The following is a 22,779-nucleotide window of genomic DNA, read 5'->3' on the forward strand; positions in this document are numbered from 1 at the left end:
ACAAAAAGCCCATTACCAATCAACAGACATGCACTGTTAGTGCGTTTAATACTATATCCTTTTATTGGCAGATATTTTTTGTGTTCTACTTGGAAAAGGAAGAATTATTATTTGTAGAGATGAGAGAAAACCCGTCGCACAATCCGCAGCTCGCACCCGCTCGTGGACTGTTGCGGGGGCACGTGTCTCCTCCCGTGTCATAGACTCCATTCTATGCGCAACGGAATCCGTCCATGCATAGAATGGAGTCTATAACACGGGTGGAGACGCCGGTGTGCGCGTGCCCACCACAGTCTGCGAGCGGGTGTGAGCTGAGGAATGTGCGACGCGTTTTCCGTCGCCATTCCGTAGTGTGCACGTACCCAAAGATAGAAGATTGTCAGAAGAAAAAGACCACTTGGTCCATCTTGGCATGTCCTTTTAGTATTTCCCTTCTTATTATCTTAGGATAGATATATGTTTATCCCAGGCAGGTTTAAAGCGATTCTGTACCCACCGAATCACCCCCCAAACCACTGTCACTGTTCATTAGTTGAAGTGAAGTCCTTCCCGGGGTTTTTTAAAAATGTTCCTGGTGCCATGTTTAGGGTAAGAAATCATCATTTATTCTTCAGCAGTCGTGTCATGAGGTGGGCCTAGAGTGTCTGTGCCCTAGGCCTGCTATGTCTCTGGTGTCTTCTTCTCCACCCCCCCTGGTTTCTAGTAAGGCCTGGGCCTGATTTCCACTATGGCGCATGCACAAGCGTTGGAGAGCAAACCTAGACAGAAAAAACGCAGTGACGTGGCCGAGCTTCTCATTCCAGGATAGCTAAGTGGGGAGCAGAGATCCAGCAGGGGGTATTCCTGGAAACCAGAGGGACAATCTTTGCATCTGCCTTTCATTTGTGGTGTCAAATAATATAGCAGGCTACTTATTCAGTGTCTTAAAAATGGAATCCAATGATCACTGAAAAAGCAGTTTTACACATGTGCTGCCATTAAGAATCTCAGGAAAGATGAGTGCAGCAGCGTTAATTGGTTATCTGCCAGCCAAAAACAGACTAGTAATGCTATTGAAAATGGTTCTTTCCCACACTATTACTACTAGTGTATACAGTATATCAATACACATATATATTCCAACATTTAGCTTACACAATCGCAGATAAATGCTTTGTAGTGTCAACGTGCTGTCGGCTCCACTGCATTGGTGCTTGGTGTATTGGTGATGTCCCGATGGGAAAGGAGAGATGATAATGCACATATCTAATAAACTACCCATAAAGTGTGCAAAATGTATAGTTGTATATCGTTTGTTCTTCTGGCAAGTGGCGCTCACTTGCCGTTGTGTGTTCAGCCACTGGAAGTACTGCATGACTTCACTGCATCTCCTAAGAATCCTAGTAAGGGTCAGACAGCACTCTGCACCTCAACGCGTTTCGAGGAATCCAATCTCTGTCCTCTTTGTCAAGAAGGTGTGCAGTCTTCCCCACTGTCCTTTTATAAGTCCATGATTATTTGATGTACTGTACATAAAAATACAAATAGCTCTATCTTGGAGTTGAGTCCATTTGGTTGTAGTGTGTTAAAGTTGAAGATGTATTCACCTTCCTTTCTGGATATTTGATGTATATAATTACCCCCTGCCAAATATATCAAACCCTCTCTATTCCCCCAAATGAGGATCCCTCAATTTTGCCATTATTTTTATCTCTGGAGTGGCGAGAGAGTGGGTGGCCTTTCTTTATGTTGTACAGGTGCTCCCCTATTCTCATTTTTAAGGATCTTTTTGTGCATCCTATATACATGTTATCACTGGGGCATTGTAAGGAATATAAAGCACTCTTAGTGTGGCAGGTTATATGGCCCTTAATCTTAGTTTTGTATGTCCTACCTGCATTTTTCACCTTTCATTTGTAAGCATGCCTGACATTGCTTGCACAGGAAAAAAATTAATTCCCTATGTAAATCCCTTTTATCCTGCTGTCCTGTAGGTGCCACCATGACCCCTATATATTTTGCCTACCTAAATATAACTCAGGGTTGGTTAGATATCGGCTCGGATTAGCTTGGCACGAACTTTTACCCCATCGCTGTGCCCACTTTTGTAAGTAAAATTCCTTGTCATACTGTATAATTGTGGGTTAAATTGAACTATATACCGCGATGCCAGATACTATAGCCAAGTATTCAACTATACACTTTGAACACCTTGTGGATACTTAGTTAGATACATGCATTATCATCTCTACTTTCCTGTTGGGGCATCCCCAATACACCGAGAACTGGGTTGACACTACATAACATTTATCTGCATCTGTCTACGCTAAATGTTGCAACATATATATTTATTTATATATACACTAGTAGTGATAGCGCAGAAAAGTACCATTTACAATAGAATTACTGGCATCCAATGATCATTATTACCTGTTACCTTTTGTATGTTTTAAAATATATTATTTAAAAATGGAATCTAGACGTGAACCTACACTGGCTTCACAGATACCTAACTACAGCCGGTTGCGTGGCAATAAATTTCTAAAGCAAACTATTAGAATTGTGTGCACAAATGAGCAGATTAGCTGTCCTTTTGTGGGGTTTTATATTTGTACAGGAAGGGTGTAGCAAAACATCATTCATTTATAGATCTGGGGATGCAGTCACTAGCAGTGATAAGAAAGTTAGCTGAACATATGCATACACAGCTGTTATTCACAGGTAAAGCCCCCCGCACACACACACCACCACCACCGCCACCCCAGCTTTTGTTACAGGTATATAACATGTTTATACATTTATTAGTCTGTGTAGGACATGCCTAACAATGTATATGGCATATTTCTGCTGCCAGGTTACTAGTTGTTCATAATTTTACTCCTATAATTTACAGCATTTTTCTGTGATCATGGCGGCCATTTAAACAAATAGCTTCAAGGTGTTTGAAAAAAAATGTAGACAAAAACATAGCCAAACAATGTCCTTTAGCTGTCCTATTCTGTAAACATTTATTTAGCTATTTTATAAATCACATCTGTTCCAAGGAGAGCTCAGAAAAAACAAAAACCTGATATGATTGCCAATAGAGCACTATGGCAATATAATCATGGCTGCTGTCACCAACTTTCCTAACTTATTTCACTGTTATACATTGATGCAGGAAAAAGAACATTTAGGTTCGTTGCAAGGTTTTGGTGTGTTGGTGTGTCTTCTTTTATGTTTCTTTATTAGCTAAAAATGTATGTATATATTTATACAAATTACCCTCCTTAGGCTGGGTTCACACTACGTTTTTGCGATCCGTTCTCTCCATGTTTTTGCAAAAATCGGATGAAAAAAAGGGCAGCTACGTTTTGGTGTATGTTAAAAAAATGGATGCGTTTTGATCCGGATTGCAAAAATGTAGTGTGAACCCAGCTTTAGGGGGCCTTCACACATGACGGATTTGCAGTGGATTTCTCATTGCGGATCCCTGTCCTGTAAAGGCGGTGGGGCAGCACACAGATTAGCTGAGCGGGACGTGCACCTGGGAACCCCCGAAGCAAGCCGGACCGTGGAGCAGGTAATGTATATGCTCCAGGCAGAGGTAAACAGGGTGGTCTCCCGACATACTGGCAGCGGGATGTCCATCCTGCTGCGAGTATGTCTGCCTATAGACTTTACAGGGCGAATCAGCCATGTGTAAAGGCACCCTTAGGGTACAAACCCACTTGACGTATTTGCTGCGTGAATCAGTCTTAAAAATAAGCAGGCAAAACGCAGGTTGGCTTTATACGATTGTTCTGCATTAAAATACGCAATTGCGTATTTTTGAAGCGTGAAGCTTGTTGTTAGCAAAGCATCAGTTGTTAACAACCTGTGTGAAAAACGCATGTAGCTTCACGCTTCAAAAATACGCAATTGCGTATTTTAATGCAGAACAATCGTATAAAGCCAACCTGCGTTTTGCCTGCTTATTTTCACGCAGTAAATACGTCAAGTGGGTTTGTACCCTTAGGGTAGTTTCACACGTACCGTATCGCAGCGGATTTTCTGCATCAGATTTGACTAGATGAATAAATACAGCATCAAATCTAATGAATATACCCTCAGTGTTTCAGCAAGATAGACTAGGGCTCTACCATCCGGAACAATGGGGAAAATAGGAGGGCTCATGAAACCTTTTTCGCAAAAATAAAAAAAAAACAGATCGCAAAAACGTAGTGTGAACCCAGCCTTAGGCTGGGTTCACACTACGTATATTTCAGTCAGTATTGTGGTCCTCATATTGCAACCAAAACCAGAAGTGGATTGAAAACACAGAAAGGCTCTGTTCACATAATGTTGAAATTGAGTGGATGGCCGCCATATAACAGTAAATAACTGCCATTATTTCAATATAACAGCCGTTGTTTTAAAATAACAGCAAATATTTGCCATTAAATGACGGCCATCCACTCAATTTCAACATTGTGTGAACAGATCCTTTCTGTGTTTTTAATCCACTCCTGGTTTTGGTTGCAATATGAGGACCACAATACTGACTGAAATATACGTAGTGTGAACCCAGCCCCAGGGTGATATCAGGAATCGATTTATAGTTGTTAAAGAAATACCTGGTATTTCTACAATCACTTAAAACACGGTTGTACTAAGTTCTAGAGGAAAACTGTAATCTGTGATAAATAACTTGCGGTTAAATGATTACATCTTCACCAGGACTGTAATGAAGAGACATCATAAAGTAAAGTAGCTACCATATATACAGAGCACAACTCTGTTCTCAGTTTATAACCACATCTTGTCACATCCCACCTTGCTACGTGCTTCAGATAGCATTTGTGTCACTAGAAGAGCTCTTTACCTTGGAATGTCACCCAATCATTCATGGCTGTGTAGTAAGAACAAACACTTATCACTGCTGAAAAAAGAAGCAGCTTTTATCACAACACTAAGCGAGTCTGAAATAAAGAGCATGCACATCACATGCTCAAAAAGCCCTACCCCCAAAATAAAACTAAAGCACCAAAAAACTAAGCCACCAAAAAATGAAACCAGCTGGTTTCACACTGCATTTTTGCAATTCATTTTTTTTATTTGTTTTATGCAAAAAAAGGATAAAAATGGATGAACAAAAAGATGCATTTTTTCATGGACTTCCATTAAAAAAAAAAAAAAAAAATGGATCAAAAAATGGATCAAAATTTTGGCATAGACAAAAACATGGTCGACCATGTGACTGACCTCTTGCCCGGAGGTCAGGGTTTGACCTGCCTGTTCTAGAGTCTCCTCAATGCTTTGCCATTATTTTTGCTCTGCAGAGGAAATCAGTAAACTTTCTACAGCTGGCCGGTCAACAGCGCAACTATATATAATATGGGCAGTCCGGATTGCCGCCCATACCACCCATATTATAATCTTATGCAGAAAAAAGGAAAAAAAGTGCAACAGCAACCTACACGTGCAAGTGCTTATCATACATACTCCCCCCCCCTCCCGGCATACACACAATAAAAACCTGCTCTATAGATATTAAAAAATGGGGATCTTGGCAAACCATTTGATCAGAGTGTACCATGTCACCACATTAAGGTGTCCTCAGAGACACGGGGGGAGAATATACGGTAAGCACTTGCACCTGTAGGTTGCTGTTACACTTTCTGATTTTTTGTTTGGTTTTTTTTGTACTTAAGCCACATGCAGCATGCAACCTGCAGTGTGAAGAGGCTTACAGGTGCTGGCAACTTTTCCAGTTTTTTATAATCTTCTGCAGGATGCACCCAGTGCAGGCAGCGTGTGTGATAATGTCACCAAAATACCAGGGCCAGGATGCAGTGCCTCCTACTATTAGAAATCTCTTCAAGAAGTGAGGTAGCACAGGTAGCGTGATCACATAAACTGCCTGCGTCGGCAGGCATAGAAGCTGCTGCTATATATTTAACAACTGTATGGGGCACTATTGAGGGGGGCTGAGAAATATATTGGGCACTATTAGGGGGGGGACTAATAAATAGGGCACTGTTAAGGGGTAATGATTACTATATGGGTTACTATTGAGGGGGGATGACTACTATATGGGGCAATATTGGGGGTAATGAATACTATATGGGGCACTATTCAGGGGGGCTGACTATTATTTGGGGCGCCATTGAGGGGGCTGACTATTATATGAAGCACTAGTGGGGGACTGATAACTATATTGGACACTATTGATGGGGTAAATAGGTGGGTAGGAGGTGTTATAAAGTCCAGCGCCTAAAATGAACACAGATATGAGGGCACGTTCTGTGGACAGCCTAGTCTGTGCATCAGGGGCTGTACATGTGGCAGTGATGTGCACATTTCCCTGACAGTGTCAAGAATGATAAACACAGGCTTCAATAAATATCATGGTTGGCCTGTGACTTTGTTCAATTTTTTTTCATTTTGGCCCACTGTCTATTTGAATTTGACACCCCTGCTCTAGAAGATCTGTGGATGCTTTATTGTAAAGACCCCCATATACTTTAGAGAAAAGTTGGCCTGAACTGGCAGGGTTTTTTTTTTTTTTTTTTGGGGGGGGGGGGGGGGGGATTGGACAACTGTCTACTGTGGATAGGGGCCTTTTAACTCTTCCCCATCAGATAATGTCAGGGGAGAAAAGGATTGAACAATTAAAATTATATATATATATATATATATATATATATATATATATATATATATATATATATATATATGTTACACTGTGAGTGATTAATTGATCAGACAATGTCATTACTGCATGAAATAAACAGTCTATAGGGAGACACTTGTCTCTTGCACTAGGCATAGAAGCTTAGATTACACAGAATTAAGTGCCTTAGGGAGAAGACTGCTTAAGTTACCACACTCCTATACACCAATTCTGGTTCCTGTAAATGTGCATTGGTCTCTGTCCCTCAGCTGATGTTTTTGTAGAACCCGTTAAACTGGCCATGCACATTAGAAAGCTGTCAGCCAAACACTTGTTCTGCTGAGAGCTATCTTCCCAATACCTGCATACACGCGTGTTCTAAATGGAGGGAGGAGAAAACTGCTACAAGACTCCTCTAGTTTATCTATCTCCTAGTTATCAAACAGATTAAACAGCTAAAATCCAATATTTCTTCCCTCCCCCAACATCAGCATTTGGCAGTCATGTATCTCCCATACACTTTACACAGCTCAAGTCTACAGCCAGCTTTACACCTGATAGATCATGGATGTTTAACAAGCTAAAGTCTGCTTAGTTTTCCAATTATGTGGAAAACTGCTAACTTTTTTTTTTTTTTAAGTTGCAGAATTTTGGAGAAAATCAATGGTAGTTCGCCAGTTGTTCACATATCTGTTTGTGTAATAAGTCGTTTGTCGATTAAACATGGGTCGTTCTGAGGAGCGATTAGTGACCATAAATCGATGTAAAAATAATCATTCATAACAGCAGTCGGTGAATGTAATAATCTCAGAATTATAAAAAAGATAAAAACTAGCAATTTATCATTATAGCGAATCTTTAAACTATAATCGCTACGTTAATAGAGCCTCAAATAAGAGACTACTTACTGCTTTGGTCACTTTGGTTACAATTTATTTACTCGCATAAAAAAAAAAATTTGAAACATAGTATATTTCTGCATCTTGTCAAAACATTCCAACAAGGAATAACAGGGAATAAAGAGGATTATTTAAAAAATACATTTCTATATTAAAGTTACATTACTTTGTAATATAACTTAAAGGAAACCTTTTTAGCCTGGCATCGGGGGTAAAGCCCCAGATACTTATCCCATCCTGCAAGTCCCGCTCCAGAAGCTGGTCCCATCATGGAGAAATTGCGGCACGGAGCAGTGATTTCCTATGGACATCAAACTCATCTCTTGTTGTTTACATAACGCGCGTGCAGACCGTCAGGTGGAGATTTCTGATCGGCGGAACCGTCTTCTGGAGTGGGACTTGCATGACAGGGTGAGTATCTGGGGCTCGTCGTTGCAGTGATCCCAGTGGCACCGGACTATGTATGTAAGTGTGGTGGGCACTGCCAATCTCATATCAATAGCAAAAAGGGATGCAACACAGTAGCTAGCCAAAATATGACATGAAGACAAGAGAAAAAAGCGGCTAGACTAACCAAAAGTAATGCACACTCAATATGTCAAAATATCAAACATAGTTTATTTATAACCAACAAACAACAGCAAAATTGTTAAAACCACTTAAAAAGGCCTAAAAGGCCAAGATGTCAATACACAGGTGCCCTTACAATATTTAGGGCAACAAGTAATGTGCCAGACGAGGAACAACCCTCACAATAAAATTTCCTGCCAATAATGCACTAAACATAGAGAAAAACATATGAAAGCAAAAATATATCAAAATATATATAACACGTGTTCAAAGAAATTATATATCTATATATATATAAATATATATATATATATATATATATACAAGGCTTTCAAATTTCTGAGCAGCACTACTTCAGGTTAAAGTCCAGGGTGCCTGCAGGTAGTCTTGACCAGGACTTCTCACAATATTCAAAAGGATCGCCCACAGCACTCCAATACGTGATAAAGAAACAGTGTTTATTTAAACATAATGTGCAGCACAGCACAACAGTGCGCACTTAACTGTTGTGCTGTGCTGCACATTATGTTTAAATAAACACTGTTTCTTTATCACGTATTGGAGTGCTGTGGGCGATCCTTTTGTATATATATATATATATATATGTGTGTCAAATCATACCACAATAACCTAAATTATAATGTAGAAAGTAATAACCGCAATGGCAGGACCTCCCCTGGCACACAGCACCTACACCCCACGCGTTCCGTTATGCCACCATAACTTCATCAGGAGTTGAGTGCATTTTTCAAAACGCTGCCCGGTTTCCGTGCTCAGTGCCATTTTCTGCTTGAGCAAGGGCCCGGCTCTATGCACTGGAGCCATCTTTGGCGCCCGCCAGTGTAACGATGGGGGGAGAAATATCATTACACTGGGGGGCGCTGTACTGGGGGCCTCCAGTACAAACTACTGGGCTGGTGCACAAGAAAAAAAACATCAGCATCAGAGATGGGTGGTGTCTTGAAAAATGTACCGCACCACCAGGGCAATGTAAAAGAAATTTCCCTACATGATGAAACATTTTTTTTTAATGCTCGAGGCAGCAGAGTTACCTGTATCACCCCTTACTGCTGCAACTCAACAGAAGTAATATAACTTTATAAAAGCAATGTATTAGCAAGAAATAAAAACAAACAAAAAGTTAACTGTGCAGAATACCCCTTTATGGTGCGTTCACACCTACAGGATCTGCAGCTGATTTTCTGCAGCAGATTTTATTTAAATAACTGAACACAGCATCAAATCTGCTGCAGATCCTGTAGGTGTGAACGCACCATTAACCTGATTTCACGCTGACAGTTTAACTTAAGTGATGTCAGCAAATGGTGACAGGTCCTGGAAATCAGCCAGGCACCTGTCACTGCTCACCTCTGCCGGGGATCCCTGTGATTGGTCTGTCATTACAGACAGACCAACTGAAGTGTGAAATGACAGGAGGGGCTGGCTTCTGACAGGTCTCCTGGCTCTGATCTCCTACATTGTGTGTGGGGGGAATACATAGCCAGGAGAGAAGAACAGCCTGGCTGCAAAGTAATGCAAAACATACACACACACACCAATTAACGTCTACCTAACCTGATCACTGTCCACTGTTGCTGAACCTGATAGTATCCTCTATTCCCCATTACTGTACCTATTGTACCTCATAGAATTCCCTGTGCCCTGTTGCTGTACCTGACTGTAGCCCCTGATACTGTACCTGATTACCACCCCTGTTAGTGTACCCGATTGTCGCTGTTGTTACTGTACATAAAATATGAAAAATCCAAGCTCCCCCAGTGTTCTCCTGCAATTACATTTCTGTAAGTGTTTTAAATACTTTTTCCCTGTGTTATTTCTCATTATTACACATAACATAATTTATAGACATGTATGGTTTAATTTCTTGGCCTGTGTAGATTAGATGGGTTGTTACAGATATCTGGCGCGAATGTCATGCCAATAGCATCTTTAAAAAGATATGCACTTAGTAAATTGGTTCAATACTTATTTCACCCACTGTATGGTGAGACAGATTTACTGTATTAAAGAAGGGAACTAGGCACCATACATGAAACAACATAAGTCAATAAAGTTGTCTATCTTTAATTTGAAAATTGGCTACATTTATGGCACTTTTAATAAATACGATTATTGATTTCTTCGTAAAAGAAGCTCATTATACATCAACTAGAAAATGTAACTAATCTGTCTCTTTAGAATAGATCTCTCTCCAGCATTAACAATCCCTAAGTGGACTAATGGGTATCAATAACTGACAATTTGATGACCTGAAGAAATTGGATAGATCAATTAAAAAAAAATTCCAAGGGAAAAGTAAGAATCTAGGACATGTAATAAAATCTATCTTTTATCCTTCACACATTAAAACATGTCATATGATAGTCCCGGAACAAATGCATGTTAATCCATATGTATTTCAAATGCGAATGGTTCTTGCTCACAGCGTCCTCCTTGATTCTGTTAGATCAGATAACATTCATTGTATCTCTCGATGATATCAGATACTCCCAAGCCAATTGATAAAAGAAAATAATGATTGTGTGGGCCAATCTGGTATCCATTATTGCTTCAACCAAGATAAGGTGGCACTAAGCTCTCTGCTGTACCCCAACTTACATAGAAATGAACATGCAAGCTTGCCAATTTAGACTGGGTTCACACTACGTATATTTCAGTCAGTATTGTGGTCCTCATATTGCAACCAAAACCAGGAGTGGATTAAAAACACAGAAAGGCTCTGTCCACACAATGTTAAAATTGAGTGGATGGCCGCCATTTAATGGCAAATATTTGCTGTTATTTTAAAACAACGGCTGTTGTATTGAAATAATGGCAGTTATTTACTGTTATATGGCGGCCATCCACTCAATTTCACCATTGTGTGAACAGATCCTTTCTGTGTTTTTAAGCCACTCCTGGTTTTGGTTCGTGGTCCTTGCTCCAACTGTGTTTTTCTTATCACAAGCCAACGTAAAAAAGCCACACAAAGGAATAAAAAAAAAACCTGCACACTCAAGGGGAGGAATCCCATAAACTAGGAAACCATACAAGAGTCAAAGGAGACATCTCCTAGGTTTTCTATAGGGGTAGGAGAGTGCCATTAGGTGTGGAAACAAAATGACTACACCACTATAGTCACCACAAATCAGCTGGAGGCTCATCATTTTCCCTCTTTAAGCACATAGTCTAAAAGGCCTCCTTAAAAAAAGCCAAACTGGTCACAATGAAAAAGGATGAGCACATAATAAGAAGCTGCATGCAACCATGGAGTAATGGATAATAGCAGGTGTGTGAACCAGGGCAAACAGCTTTGTTTCCCAATAAATGGATTACTGGGCTTAGCACTTTGCAGTGAAAATCCCTGGTATACTTCATTATAATCATTTATCTGGACTGTGCAGCAGATTCATCAGTGTGCAAGAAGGTAAAAGGTAGTTTGTTTGTCAGTCCATAAAGGTTAGGTTCACCTAGTGTGGGTACCTAGTGGGCTGCTTGGCCAATAACTGCAGCATTCGTTTACTGCAATTACATTTAAAACATGCCGCCAATATCTTTACTGCAAAAAAATGGCAATTTGTGATACACACCATGTAGTTTTGCAGCACAGTGTGAACCTAGCCATATAATAATAGCAATATAGGTCAATTATCAATAATATTATTGCCTTAAAGGGGCTATCCCACACGCAAAAGCTTGGTGCCATGCCTTTCCCTCCTATAAATAATATGAATAGGCACTTACCTATCAGTGGCCAGTGGGTGGAGGAAGCAGGTCCTCAGTAATATCATGGACTACTGAGTGCATGCACATAATAGGCCAGACTATTAAGTACACATCATTCTGATCAGCATTTCTGTCACCAGGTTATGTTGCCCTCAGATAAGAGAGCATGGTCCTAGTGACAGTCTTTTTACCAATTTCAGATGTAAAATGAGTAGAAACAGGGAAATTTTCACACTGAATTCAATAGAATTGGTTGTTTTTTGTCCTAAAAATGATGTGTGAAAAAAGCTTTATGGTAAACTCTTAAATTTTAACCAGGACATGTTTGCATTATTATCAGGTACTATTTTAGGGTACAAACACACACACCGTATACGCAGCAGATACGCAGCAAATACGCAGCAGATCTGCAGCAGATTTGGTGGTGCAGATTTGATGCTGTGTTCAGTTATTTAGATCTAATCTGCTGCGTATTTGCTGCGTATTTGTTGCTTATTTGTTGCGTATCGCAGCAGTAAATAGGCTGCGTATACGGTGTGTGTTTGTACCCTTAAAGTTAAAAAGAGAAACTACAAGCAAGTTTAAAGCATCTAACCTGCTGATATGTTCCTGTAGTGCACGGGGTGCTGAGGATGAGGGCAAGTTTCATACCTTGATTCTCTGTGCCGTTTTTGTGAACTTTGTAGATGATTAGATTTGTAAATGAGGTGATTTGGTGCACTAGGGGTTGGACTAGTACCCTTAGTGCATTGACTTGCCACAGCCAGTCTGCCCCTCCTAATGAATATTGGGGGAGTGCTGGATGAATATTCATTACAATGGATGGGTCTGCTCGGGTAGATGAGTGCACCGAGAGTGGTATTCGAACCCCCAGTGCACCAAACTGCTGCATTTACATATCTACTACAAAGTTCATAGAAGCAGTGCTGAGAATCAAGGTAAGAAAAATACCCTTGCACTATAGGAACATATAAGCAGGTAAGTTGCGTCTAACCTGCTGAATGTTTCCCGCTGAGACAATCTGCAATAAATTCATATCAGACATCATAATCAACACCAATAAAAATAGCAGTTTTATTACATTTTCTTAGAATTTTGCGAGCATTAACAGTTTTTTATTTTCTTTTCTTTTTTTTGCATGATCAAATACAGTCACTAGCAGACTACACTCAGTTCACAGAAATTAATAAGTTTGGCTTGGATTCACAGTGGCACATGTTACCTTTCTGCCTGTATGCTGAAATATGCCCATAAAAAATGCAGCATGTTTTTTTCCTGCACTATACTGTGTCTGAAAGCAACTCAAAAACAAATATGCCATGCAAAGAACACTATCAGTACTTGACCTCAAATAGTGCCTGATCAATTTTGCAAATGGAACCATACAATGAAGCCCCCTCCCCTTTTATTTACTTGTATAAAAGGAAGGTGCCAAGCATGTTACCAGTAAAAAACAACAAACCCCCCTCCCCCCAAAAAAAAACAAAAAACAAAAAAAACTGGTTATTTGTGTTATATTAACAGGTTCTCCAGTAGATGCCACTAATTGAAACCTCCAATGCATATGTGAACAAAGTCATGCCTGATCCTTCTTTTCCCTGTGAGCACAGGTTGAGTTAGGAGACCACTATACAGGAACCTTAGCAAAGTTGGTTAAAGAATTAATGTCTGGGGGAAAAAACTTTTCAAAGTGATGCAAAAACCACTGGCAGGTGACTGGCAGGAACACTTAAGCTGCAGTGTCAATGTTTACATGGGTACTTTAGAAGTTGTTTATCTAAATGATATCTACGGTATTAGTACTTCAAGACAGGTTAAACTACATGTCGCCAGAAACATAATAAAATAAATAAATGTCAAGAGGGGTGTGTCAGAGGACAAGAGATCTGCCTGGATAACATTCCATGATCCCATGTAAGAGATACTAGATAGCACTAAAATCAAATAAAACATTTTAAGGGTGCCTTCACACACACGGATACGCAGCAGATCAACACCAGATTTGATGCTGTGTTCAGTTATTTTGATGAAATCCGCAGTGATACGGTGTATGTGAGGCTACCCTAAGACCTCACCAGCAAAGGACAACTAATGGATCTTCATGCGCAGCTAATGGTTTTAAATGGAATATGTAAGCAAGAAAATAAACTGTGAAAAGATTTTACTTCAATCTTGAGATTGGTGGAGGCCACAGTGGATGGACCGCCAATCACCCCTTGCAAGTTATTCCTTAGGATAACCCCTTTAAGGTTTTATGAACTGTACACTAAAGGTCATATTACACAAGCTGACCTGAGCTGTAAGTGAGCTGAAAGTCAATGGAAGTTTAAAGCGACTCTGTACCCACAATCTGACCCTCCAAACCACTTGTACCTTCAGATAGCTACTTTTAATCCAAGATCTGTCCTGGGGTCCGTTCAGCAGGGGATGCAGTTATTGTCATGAAAATAACTTTTAATCCTGCAGCGCTGTGTCTAACGGCCGGGGCTTACATTTTTATATGCATTTGGCTGGCACACCCTCTCTCTCCTTCCTCCCCACCCTCCTTAGCATTAGGAAAGCTCCAGGCAGATTGCTCCCTATTCCCCACCTGTGTGTATAATGAACATGGGCTGAATCGTTAATACACCTGTGCAAAGCTCAAACAGCAGTAAATGTTGAGGAGGGTGGAAAGGAAGGACATAAGAGGGTGTGCCAGCCTAATGCATATACAAATGTAAGCCCCGGCCGTTAGACACAGCGCTGCTGGATTAAAAGTTGTTGTCATGACAATAACTGCATCACCTGCCGAACGGACCCCAGGACAGATCTTGGATTAAAAGCAGCTATCCGAAGGTACAAGTGGCTAGGGGGGGACAGATTGTGGGTACAGAGTCGCGTTAAGAGCCGTCTTACACACATGGCGTTTTTTTGGTGTGGCAATTTTTCTCTCCTCCTTGGCGTCTTTGAGCCCTTTTGGCAGTTTTTCCAAAATGCAGCATGCTGAGGATTTGGTGTTTTTTTATGTCATTTTTGTCATCTTTTGTGGTCCAGCAGCTAGGTCATGTGATGCAAAGAAAAAAAAGTTCAGCACACAAATTGCATGGAAAAAACGCATTGGCAGTTTTGCTAGCGTTTTAATGGAGGCCTGAAAAACGTCACACAAAAAGGATGTGCGAGGGCACCCTTATTCAGAAATCGGCACAGAGATGTTTGCCTAATGGTGGGTAATTTATCTGTATAGATAAGAGATCTGTGGCCGATAACAATGATTTTACCAGACGCACAAAGGATCCAATAGGATGTCGAATCAGCTGAGTGTTTGCTTGCTCCTCGGCTTATCTCTGGCCCCTTTACACAGGACAATTATCGGGTGAATGAGCGTTTCTAGGAACACCCATTAATGATAATCAGCCCGTGTAAAAGGGCCTTTACACAGCGTAACTTAGTGTTATTTTTTAGTAATGTTTGAAAAGATCAAGCTTAGGATATGTTTCTACTTTTTTCCTGTCAAATGTTCCTTCCCTAAGGCCCCCTTCACACGTCCGGAAAAACCATCCAGATTTCCGGACCCATAGACTTTAATTGGTCACGGACACCCTTCCAGATTTTTCCGTAAGAGTGTCCGTTCCGCAAAATAGATCCGGAAAAAATAGGACACGTCCTATTTTTGTCCAGAATTCCGGTCCGGACGCCCCCATAGAAGTCTATGGGAGCGCCGGAATCACAGGCCGGAATCACAGGGGCTGTGTGGGTACCTGTGATGTATGTTGGCATACCATATTGAGAACACTTTTTTTTTCTCTCATCAGGAAATCCTGAAGGTATTTCCTGATGGTTTCCTGTTGTTAAAACGGATTGCTGTCAGGAAATCCTGATACTTTCCTGATGACATTTGAGGTCTCCTGATCAGGATTTCCTGACAGTAAAAACTGACATGGATGTGTGAATGGGGCCTAAGATGAAAACTTTCTCCTTTAATCCCTTCTCTATTTTACACTTGCACCATCCCCCATCCATTTGCAAAGTAATACATATAATTAAATCATAATATTACAAACAGTACCATATGGAATCCATGTTAAATTATTTACTGTGGCAGCCTGATGGTGCACTCTATGTGGTTGTGAGACATGTCATTTATGCATCTGTATAGCCTCACATGTTAATAATATTAGTAAAACACAACAATCACTGATCAGCAAATAATGGAGTACTCAATCAAGAATCTAGATAGATATACTGCCACCTGAAGAAAAAATAATAATATGAGGCTATCACACGTGTGTGCCTGTATTATGTAGTGGGGTAGTACACTACATATGGCATATCAAAATCTTTTTCTATTTTACTCAGAAAGCAAACAGTACACACCTTACTGCTGCATGACAAGCACACTATAAGTCCTTGCATGCTTTACTAACCTATTGTACATTATATTTCTCCCTGTAAGTACCTTTAGGATTTCTTGAAACTTTTTTCATGCTGGCTTCACACTGCCTTAAAATCTCAGAAAAATGCCAATAAAAATGCCATTTTTTTTTATAAATACACCAGTAGCCAGATGTTAGCTGGAAGTCAATGGAAGTTTATGATCTACCTTACACACACAGATTTTTTGGGGGGTTTTTTTGTGGCTCTGTGGCAGCTTTTCTAAAACACAGCTTGCTGAGGGTTTGGCTTTTTTTTGTTGTTGCAAACTATGGTGTTTTTCTCCCATAGACGTTAATGGGAATGTTCTGGTTGTCTCAAAAAACGCCATTGCTGCGCATATGGCACTTTCTGTACCCTTTAGGTCCAGCCAATATGTCATATGGTGGCAGAGAAAATGGAAGTTCAGGCATCTTGATGCACACAAAACCGCCTAAACTACAAAAAAAGATTATTCTCACATAAAGTTAAAAATGCCAGAAAAAAAAAAACACAAAAAAACATTGTAGATATAGTATTTTATATTTAACTATTGACTCTCAGCTAAAATCTAAACAACGCAGGTTATTTCAATATTTAGTTTTGTTTTAAAACCAAGTATTACCCATGCCGTTTTTCATAAAGATGTTAGCAGAAAGAAATAAAAAACAGATGCATGTCCTAAAACATAATATTGAAAAGAGTCACAAAAATTGTAGCAAGAAAACACAAGAGGCAGGAAACACACAAATCATGGCCATTTATAATTGAAAAAAAAAAAAACCCCTGTGTGCTTTAAGGTTTTGTTCACACAACACCTATTTATGCAAAATTACGGTCATCAATAATGATCATGAACACACGTCATGATCAAACAACACCTTATTTTGTCTAAAGAAAGACATGGCCTTAGGGTGCTTTCACAGGTACAGTATCGCAATGGATTTTACACTACAATAATGTGTACCATTCTCCCCTGCTCCTTAACCCACCGCTTCCCAGTTAATACATCACCCGTCCACGCTCAGACCTGCTTCCTGCTGTCGTCCTGCTCAACCAATCAGTGCACATCACATCAGGATGCCGGGAGCCACAGGTGGAGGCCAGAGCGCAGACAAGGTAATGTATGCACCAGGCCGCCGTGGGTAAAGGGGGACAGAATTTACATACTCATTCAGTGGAATGAAAATTATGCTGCGAGTATGTAACCCTATTCAGAATGACCGTTACGTGCATATAAGGCCTTAAGGTGTTTTCACACATGAAGATTGTAAAAATGAAGTGTTTCCAGTTTCCTTGCCTTTTTTTTAACCTGTCTCTGGTGAGTGTTAGCTGTAAGTCAATAGGGAAACATAAAATGCTATACTTACAACCCTTTTTGTGTCAAGTTTTTACTCACTTGAGGAGTGTTTTTAGGGCCAGTGACAGTTTCTGAAAAACACAGCATGCTATTTCTTCTCCCCTGTTTGTGGCAATTTATTCACATAAACTTTTAAAGGTTTTTTTTTATCCCACTAAAAATAAAAATGGATGTGTTAATGTTTGTTGCCCTTTTTGTACTGTTTTTTTTTTCCCACCAATATTTTTCATGAGAAATTTTTAACTCACATAATGGGAAAAACCCCACATAAAAAAGGCAATCAAAATGCAAAATTGGTTAGTTTAGCAAATCATGGTCGATGGTAAAAGTATACCTTAGTGTGGAAATTTCCACACTAAGGTATACTTTTACCATTGACCATAATTTGCTTGTGAGGGGTGCCCCATTATTGAGCACACTATAACTCCCCCCTCCTTTCCTCTTCTCTATTCAGCATAGATGGTCCTCCAGACCACCAAAACCATAATACTTCCATGATACCTCCCTGATGAACCTCTGTACACCATCGAGGGGAAACGCGTCGGAGTAACTGGAAGAAGTGGAAACTTGCTACACACTCCTAATATCATAGGAATTGTAGAGCGCACATACGATAGCATATACGAATGTTATAAGTCATTATTGCCGTGTACTGACCTGAGACACCATCCTAGTCTCCTAACTCCCCTTACTGCACAACCGATCGGTGCCTATTTTACTAAAGCCACCGATCTGACATATATACTTCCTTGACAGCCTACATACCTCTATATGACGAATCAGTGCAGGGCCAGAAACCGTCTGGCGGAGGGACGCCTTACCCAGCGGTCCCTCAACTAGTATAGGTAGGGTATAACAGGGTCACCTTACCCGACAGCACCCTACCCTTTTTTTTAATAACTCATTCACACCTCTATTGCACACTTATGGAAGAATTGCACTTTCTATGTACTCTGCACTTTATGATCATCTAATAAAGTTGCTTTTTGTATAATATGCTGGGCTCACCACAATAGTCCTTTTTCCTTCACTATTTCTTGTTTGTACTACAGACTTGTGGGAGCCACATATAGAATTATTCAGCCAGGTACCATCCTCCTTTCTTACTCCTGAACTAGGACTTGTCCTTTTTGTTGTGGCATAGAGCTTGGCCCCATACACCTAAATTCTGTCCACAATTGCGGACAGCACTACAGATGTGTGAAGTGAATGGGGCCTTACTTATTGCATGGCTAGTTGCACATGGAAGCAAAAACTGGGGGCATTAGGATACAATAAGTATTGTGCACACAGCAGACTTCCCCCTGTTGGTATTTCTCTGTATAACTGGAGCGGAATGAATTGTTAAGATGGGGGGGGGGCTGCATTTACTACCTTCAGAAAATCACTACCTGCACAAAGAACAAGAAGATAACTACAATAGTTCTTTAGGCTTGGATGTAAATGATGAAGTTAATATACCTCATTATATAGAATAACCCAGCCCAGAAAGCTCTCCAGTATATCCCAATATCCTAGCATGTGTACTGGGAGCAGGAAGCCTGGCTTCCTTTGTCCAGCAGCACTTTCAGGACATACCAATGTAAATGCAACAGTACCCTTTCCTTATACAAAAAGCTGCTAGGAGGGTGCGAAGGAACAGGCATGAGCTGGCCTTCCAGGGCTCTTTCATACACCCATATAATAAACATTGCTGGAGGTTTCACAATGAGAACTACTTATACATTATGGGTGGATTCAAACACACACAGATGATTTGTTACAGAAATCTGTGAGACTGTCCCACTCATCTGAAGGAAACTTGCAGGAATCTATGTGCACAGCCCCTTCTATATGCCCCAAGCTCCTGATCCGAGGCACAATATATTCTGCCATATGTAATGGGTGTTCTCTATTACATAACCTTAGCATACTGTACAGTAGATCTAGCAGCAGCTCAGCCCAGTGCAAATGAATGGTCTGGTAACATAGTCTGGTTCTGCTCTGGCATAGTAATGGTTAAACAAGGGTGCTAAGAATAGGCTGGCATATATGCTCCTGTGTAGCAGCCTACCCCTGCTGAATTGATGGTGTATACACACACACTATAGCCCCTATAGGCAGCGCACACACACACACACACACACACACACTATAGCCCCTATAGGCAGCACACACACACACACACACACACACTATAGCCCCTATAGGCAGCACACACACACACACACACTATAGCCCCTATAGGCAGCACACACACACTATAGCCCCTATAGGCAGCACACACACACACTATAGCCCCTATAGGCAGCACACACACACACACACACACACACTATAGCCCCTATAGGCAGCACACACACACACACACTATAGCCCCTATAGGCAGCACACACACACTATAGCCCCTATAGGCAGCACACACACACTATAGCCCCTATAGGCAGCACACACACACACACACACACTATAGCCCCTATAGGCAGCACACACACACACACACACACACACACTATAGCCCCTATAGGCAGCACACACACACACACACACTATAGCCCCTATAGCCAGCACACACACACACACTATAGCCCCTATAGGCAGCACACACACACACACACACACACTATAGCCCCTATAGGCAGCACACACACACTATAGCCCCTATAGGCAGCACACACACACACACACACTATAGCCCCTATAGGCAGCACACACACACTATAGCCCCTATAGGCAGCACACACACACTATAGCCCCTATAGGCAGCACACACACACTATAGCCCCTATAGGCAGCACACACACACACACACACTATAGCCCCTATAGGCAGCACACACACTATAGCCCCTATAGGCAGCACACACACACTATAGCCCCTATAGGCAGCACACACACACTATAGCCCCTATAGGCAGCACACACACACACACACTATAGCCCCTATAGGCAGCACACACACACACTATAGCCCCTATAGGCAGCACACACACACTATAGCCCCTATAGGCAGCACACACACACACTATAAGCAGCACACACACACACTATAGGCAGCACACACACACATTATAGCCCCTATAGGCAGCACACACACACACACTATAGGCAGCACACACACACATTATAGCCCCTATAGGCAGCACACACACACTATAGCCCCTATAGGCAGCACACACACACTATAGCCCCTATAGGCAGCACACACACACTATAGCCCCTATAGGCAGCACACACACACACACACACACACACACACACACACTATAGCCCCTATAGGCAGCACACACACACTATAGCCCCTATAGGCAGCACACACACACTATAGCCCCTATAGGCAGCACGCACACACTATAGCCCCTATAGGCAGCACACACACACTATAGCCCCTATAGGCAGCACACACACACACTATAGCCCCTATAGGCAGCACACACACACTATAGCCCCTATAGGCAGCACACACACACACTATAGGCAGCACACACACACACTATAGGCAGCACACACACACATTATAGCCCCTATAGGCAGCACACACACACTATAGCCCCTATAGGCAGCACACACACACTATAGCCCCTATAGGCAGCACACACACACTATAGCCCCTATAGGCAGCACACACACACACTATAGGCAGCACACACACACACTATAGGCAGCACACACACACACTATAGGCAGCACACACACACATTATAGCCCCTATAGGCAGCACACACACACACACTATAGGCAGCACACACACACATTATAGCCCCTATAGGCAGCACACACACACACTATAGGCAGCACACACACACTATAGCCCTTATAGGCAGCACGCACACACACACACACTATAGCCCCTATAGGCAGCACACACACACACTATAGCCCCTATAGGCAGCACACACACACACACTATAGCCCCTATAGGCAGCACACACACACTATAGCCCCTATAGGCAGCACACACACACTATAGCCCCTATAGGCAGCACACACACACACACACTATAGGCAGCACACACACACTATAGCCCCTATAGGCAGCACACACACACACATTATAGCCCCTATAGGCAGCACACACACACTATAGCCCCTATAGGCAGCACACACACACACTATAGCCCCTATAGGCAGCACACACACACACTATAGGCAGCACACACACACACTATAGGCAGCACACACACACACTATAGCCCCTATAGGCAGCACACACACACACTATAGGCAGCACACACACACACTATAGGCAGCACACACACACACTATAGCCCCTATAGGCAGCACACACACACACTATAGGCAGCACACACACACACTATAGGCAGCACACACACACACTATAGCCCCTATAGGCAGCACACACACACACTATAGCCCTTATAGGCAGCACACACACACACACTATAGCCCCTATAGGCAGCACACACACACACTATAGCCCCTATAGGCAGCACACACACACACTATAGCCCCTATAGGCAGCACACACACACACACTATAGCCCCTATAGGCAGCACACACACACACTATAGCCCCTATAGGCAGCACACACACACACTATAGCCCCTATAGGCAGCACACACACACACACTATAGCCCCTATAGGCAGCACACACACACACACTATAGCCCCTATAGGCAGCACACACACACACTATAGCCCCTATAGGCAGCACACACACACACACTATAGCCCCTATAGGCAGCACACACACACACTATAGCCCCTATAGGCAGCACACACACACTATAGCCCCTATAGGCAGCACACACACACACACACACACACTATAGCCCCTATAGGCAGCACACACACTATAGCCCCTATAGGCAGCAGTGTCAGTACACAACAATGCCTGCTGATCCCCTGCCCAGCACACAGGGCGCTATGGACGGATCCAGTGTAATAGGCTTAGAGACAAATCTGCAGCTCACCTCATTGCAGGCTGGCAGATTGCTGAGAGCGGTGCCCAGGACCAGCTGCAGGCACAGGGCGAAGCATCCAGTCCAGCAGAAGAGTCCCATAGTGAGGATGGAGCCGAGGAGGACGAGGGCACAGTGCTGCTGCTGCTGCTGCTGCTAGGCTGTCACCATTCCATGGACGAGATGAGGATGAGGATGCTGCTTCACCTGCTCACCATGGGGAGAGTGACAACGCCGGCTGGTGACGTCATGATGAGGCGGGGGGGAGGGGAGAGGGGGACTGCCCAGCTGTGTGTCACTGCTGCCTGGGGGGGGACAGC

General features: G+C 42.1%; 1 protein-coding gene across 1 annotated transcript in view; it reads right to left on the reverse strand.

Moving 5' to 3' along the window:
- ELAPOR2 (endosome-lysosome associated apoptosis and autophagy regulator family member 2) overlaps window positions 1–22,685 on the reverse strand; it is a 93,096-nt gene extending 70,411 nt beyond the window's left edge. Inside the window, exon 1 of the mRNA XM_069978415.1 lies at window positions 22,472–22,685. Within this exon, the coding sequence (XP_069834516.1) occupies window positions 22,472–22,561 (90 nt within the window). The 5' untranslated portion in view covers window positions 22,562–22,685. The remainder of the gene's footprint in view (window positions 1–22,471) is intronic.
- Between the last annotated feature and the right edge of the window lie 94 nt (window positions 22,686–22,779).

Source organism: Dendropsophus ebraccatus, chromosome 1 (genome assembly GCF_027789765.1).
Source record: "Dendropsophus ebraccatus isolate aDenEbr1 chromosome 1, aDenEbr1.pat, whole genome shotgun sequence".
Taxonomy (NCBI): Eukaryota; Metazoa; Chordata; class Amphibia; order Anura; family Hylidae; genus Dendropsophus; species Dendropsophus ebraccatus.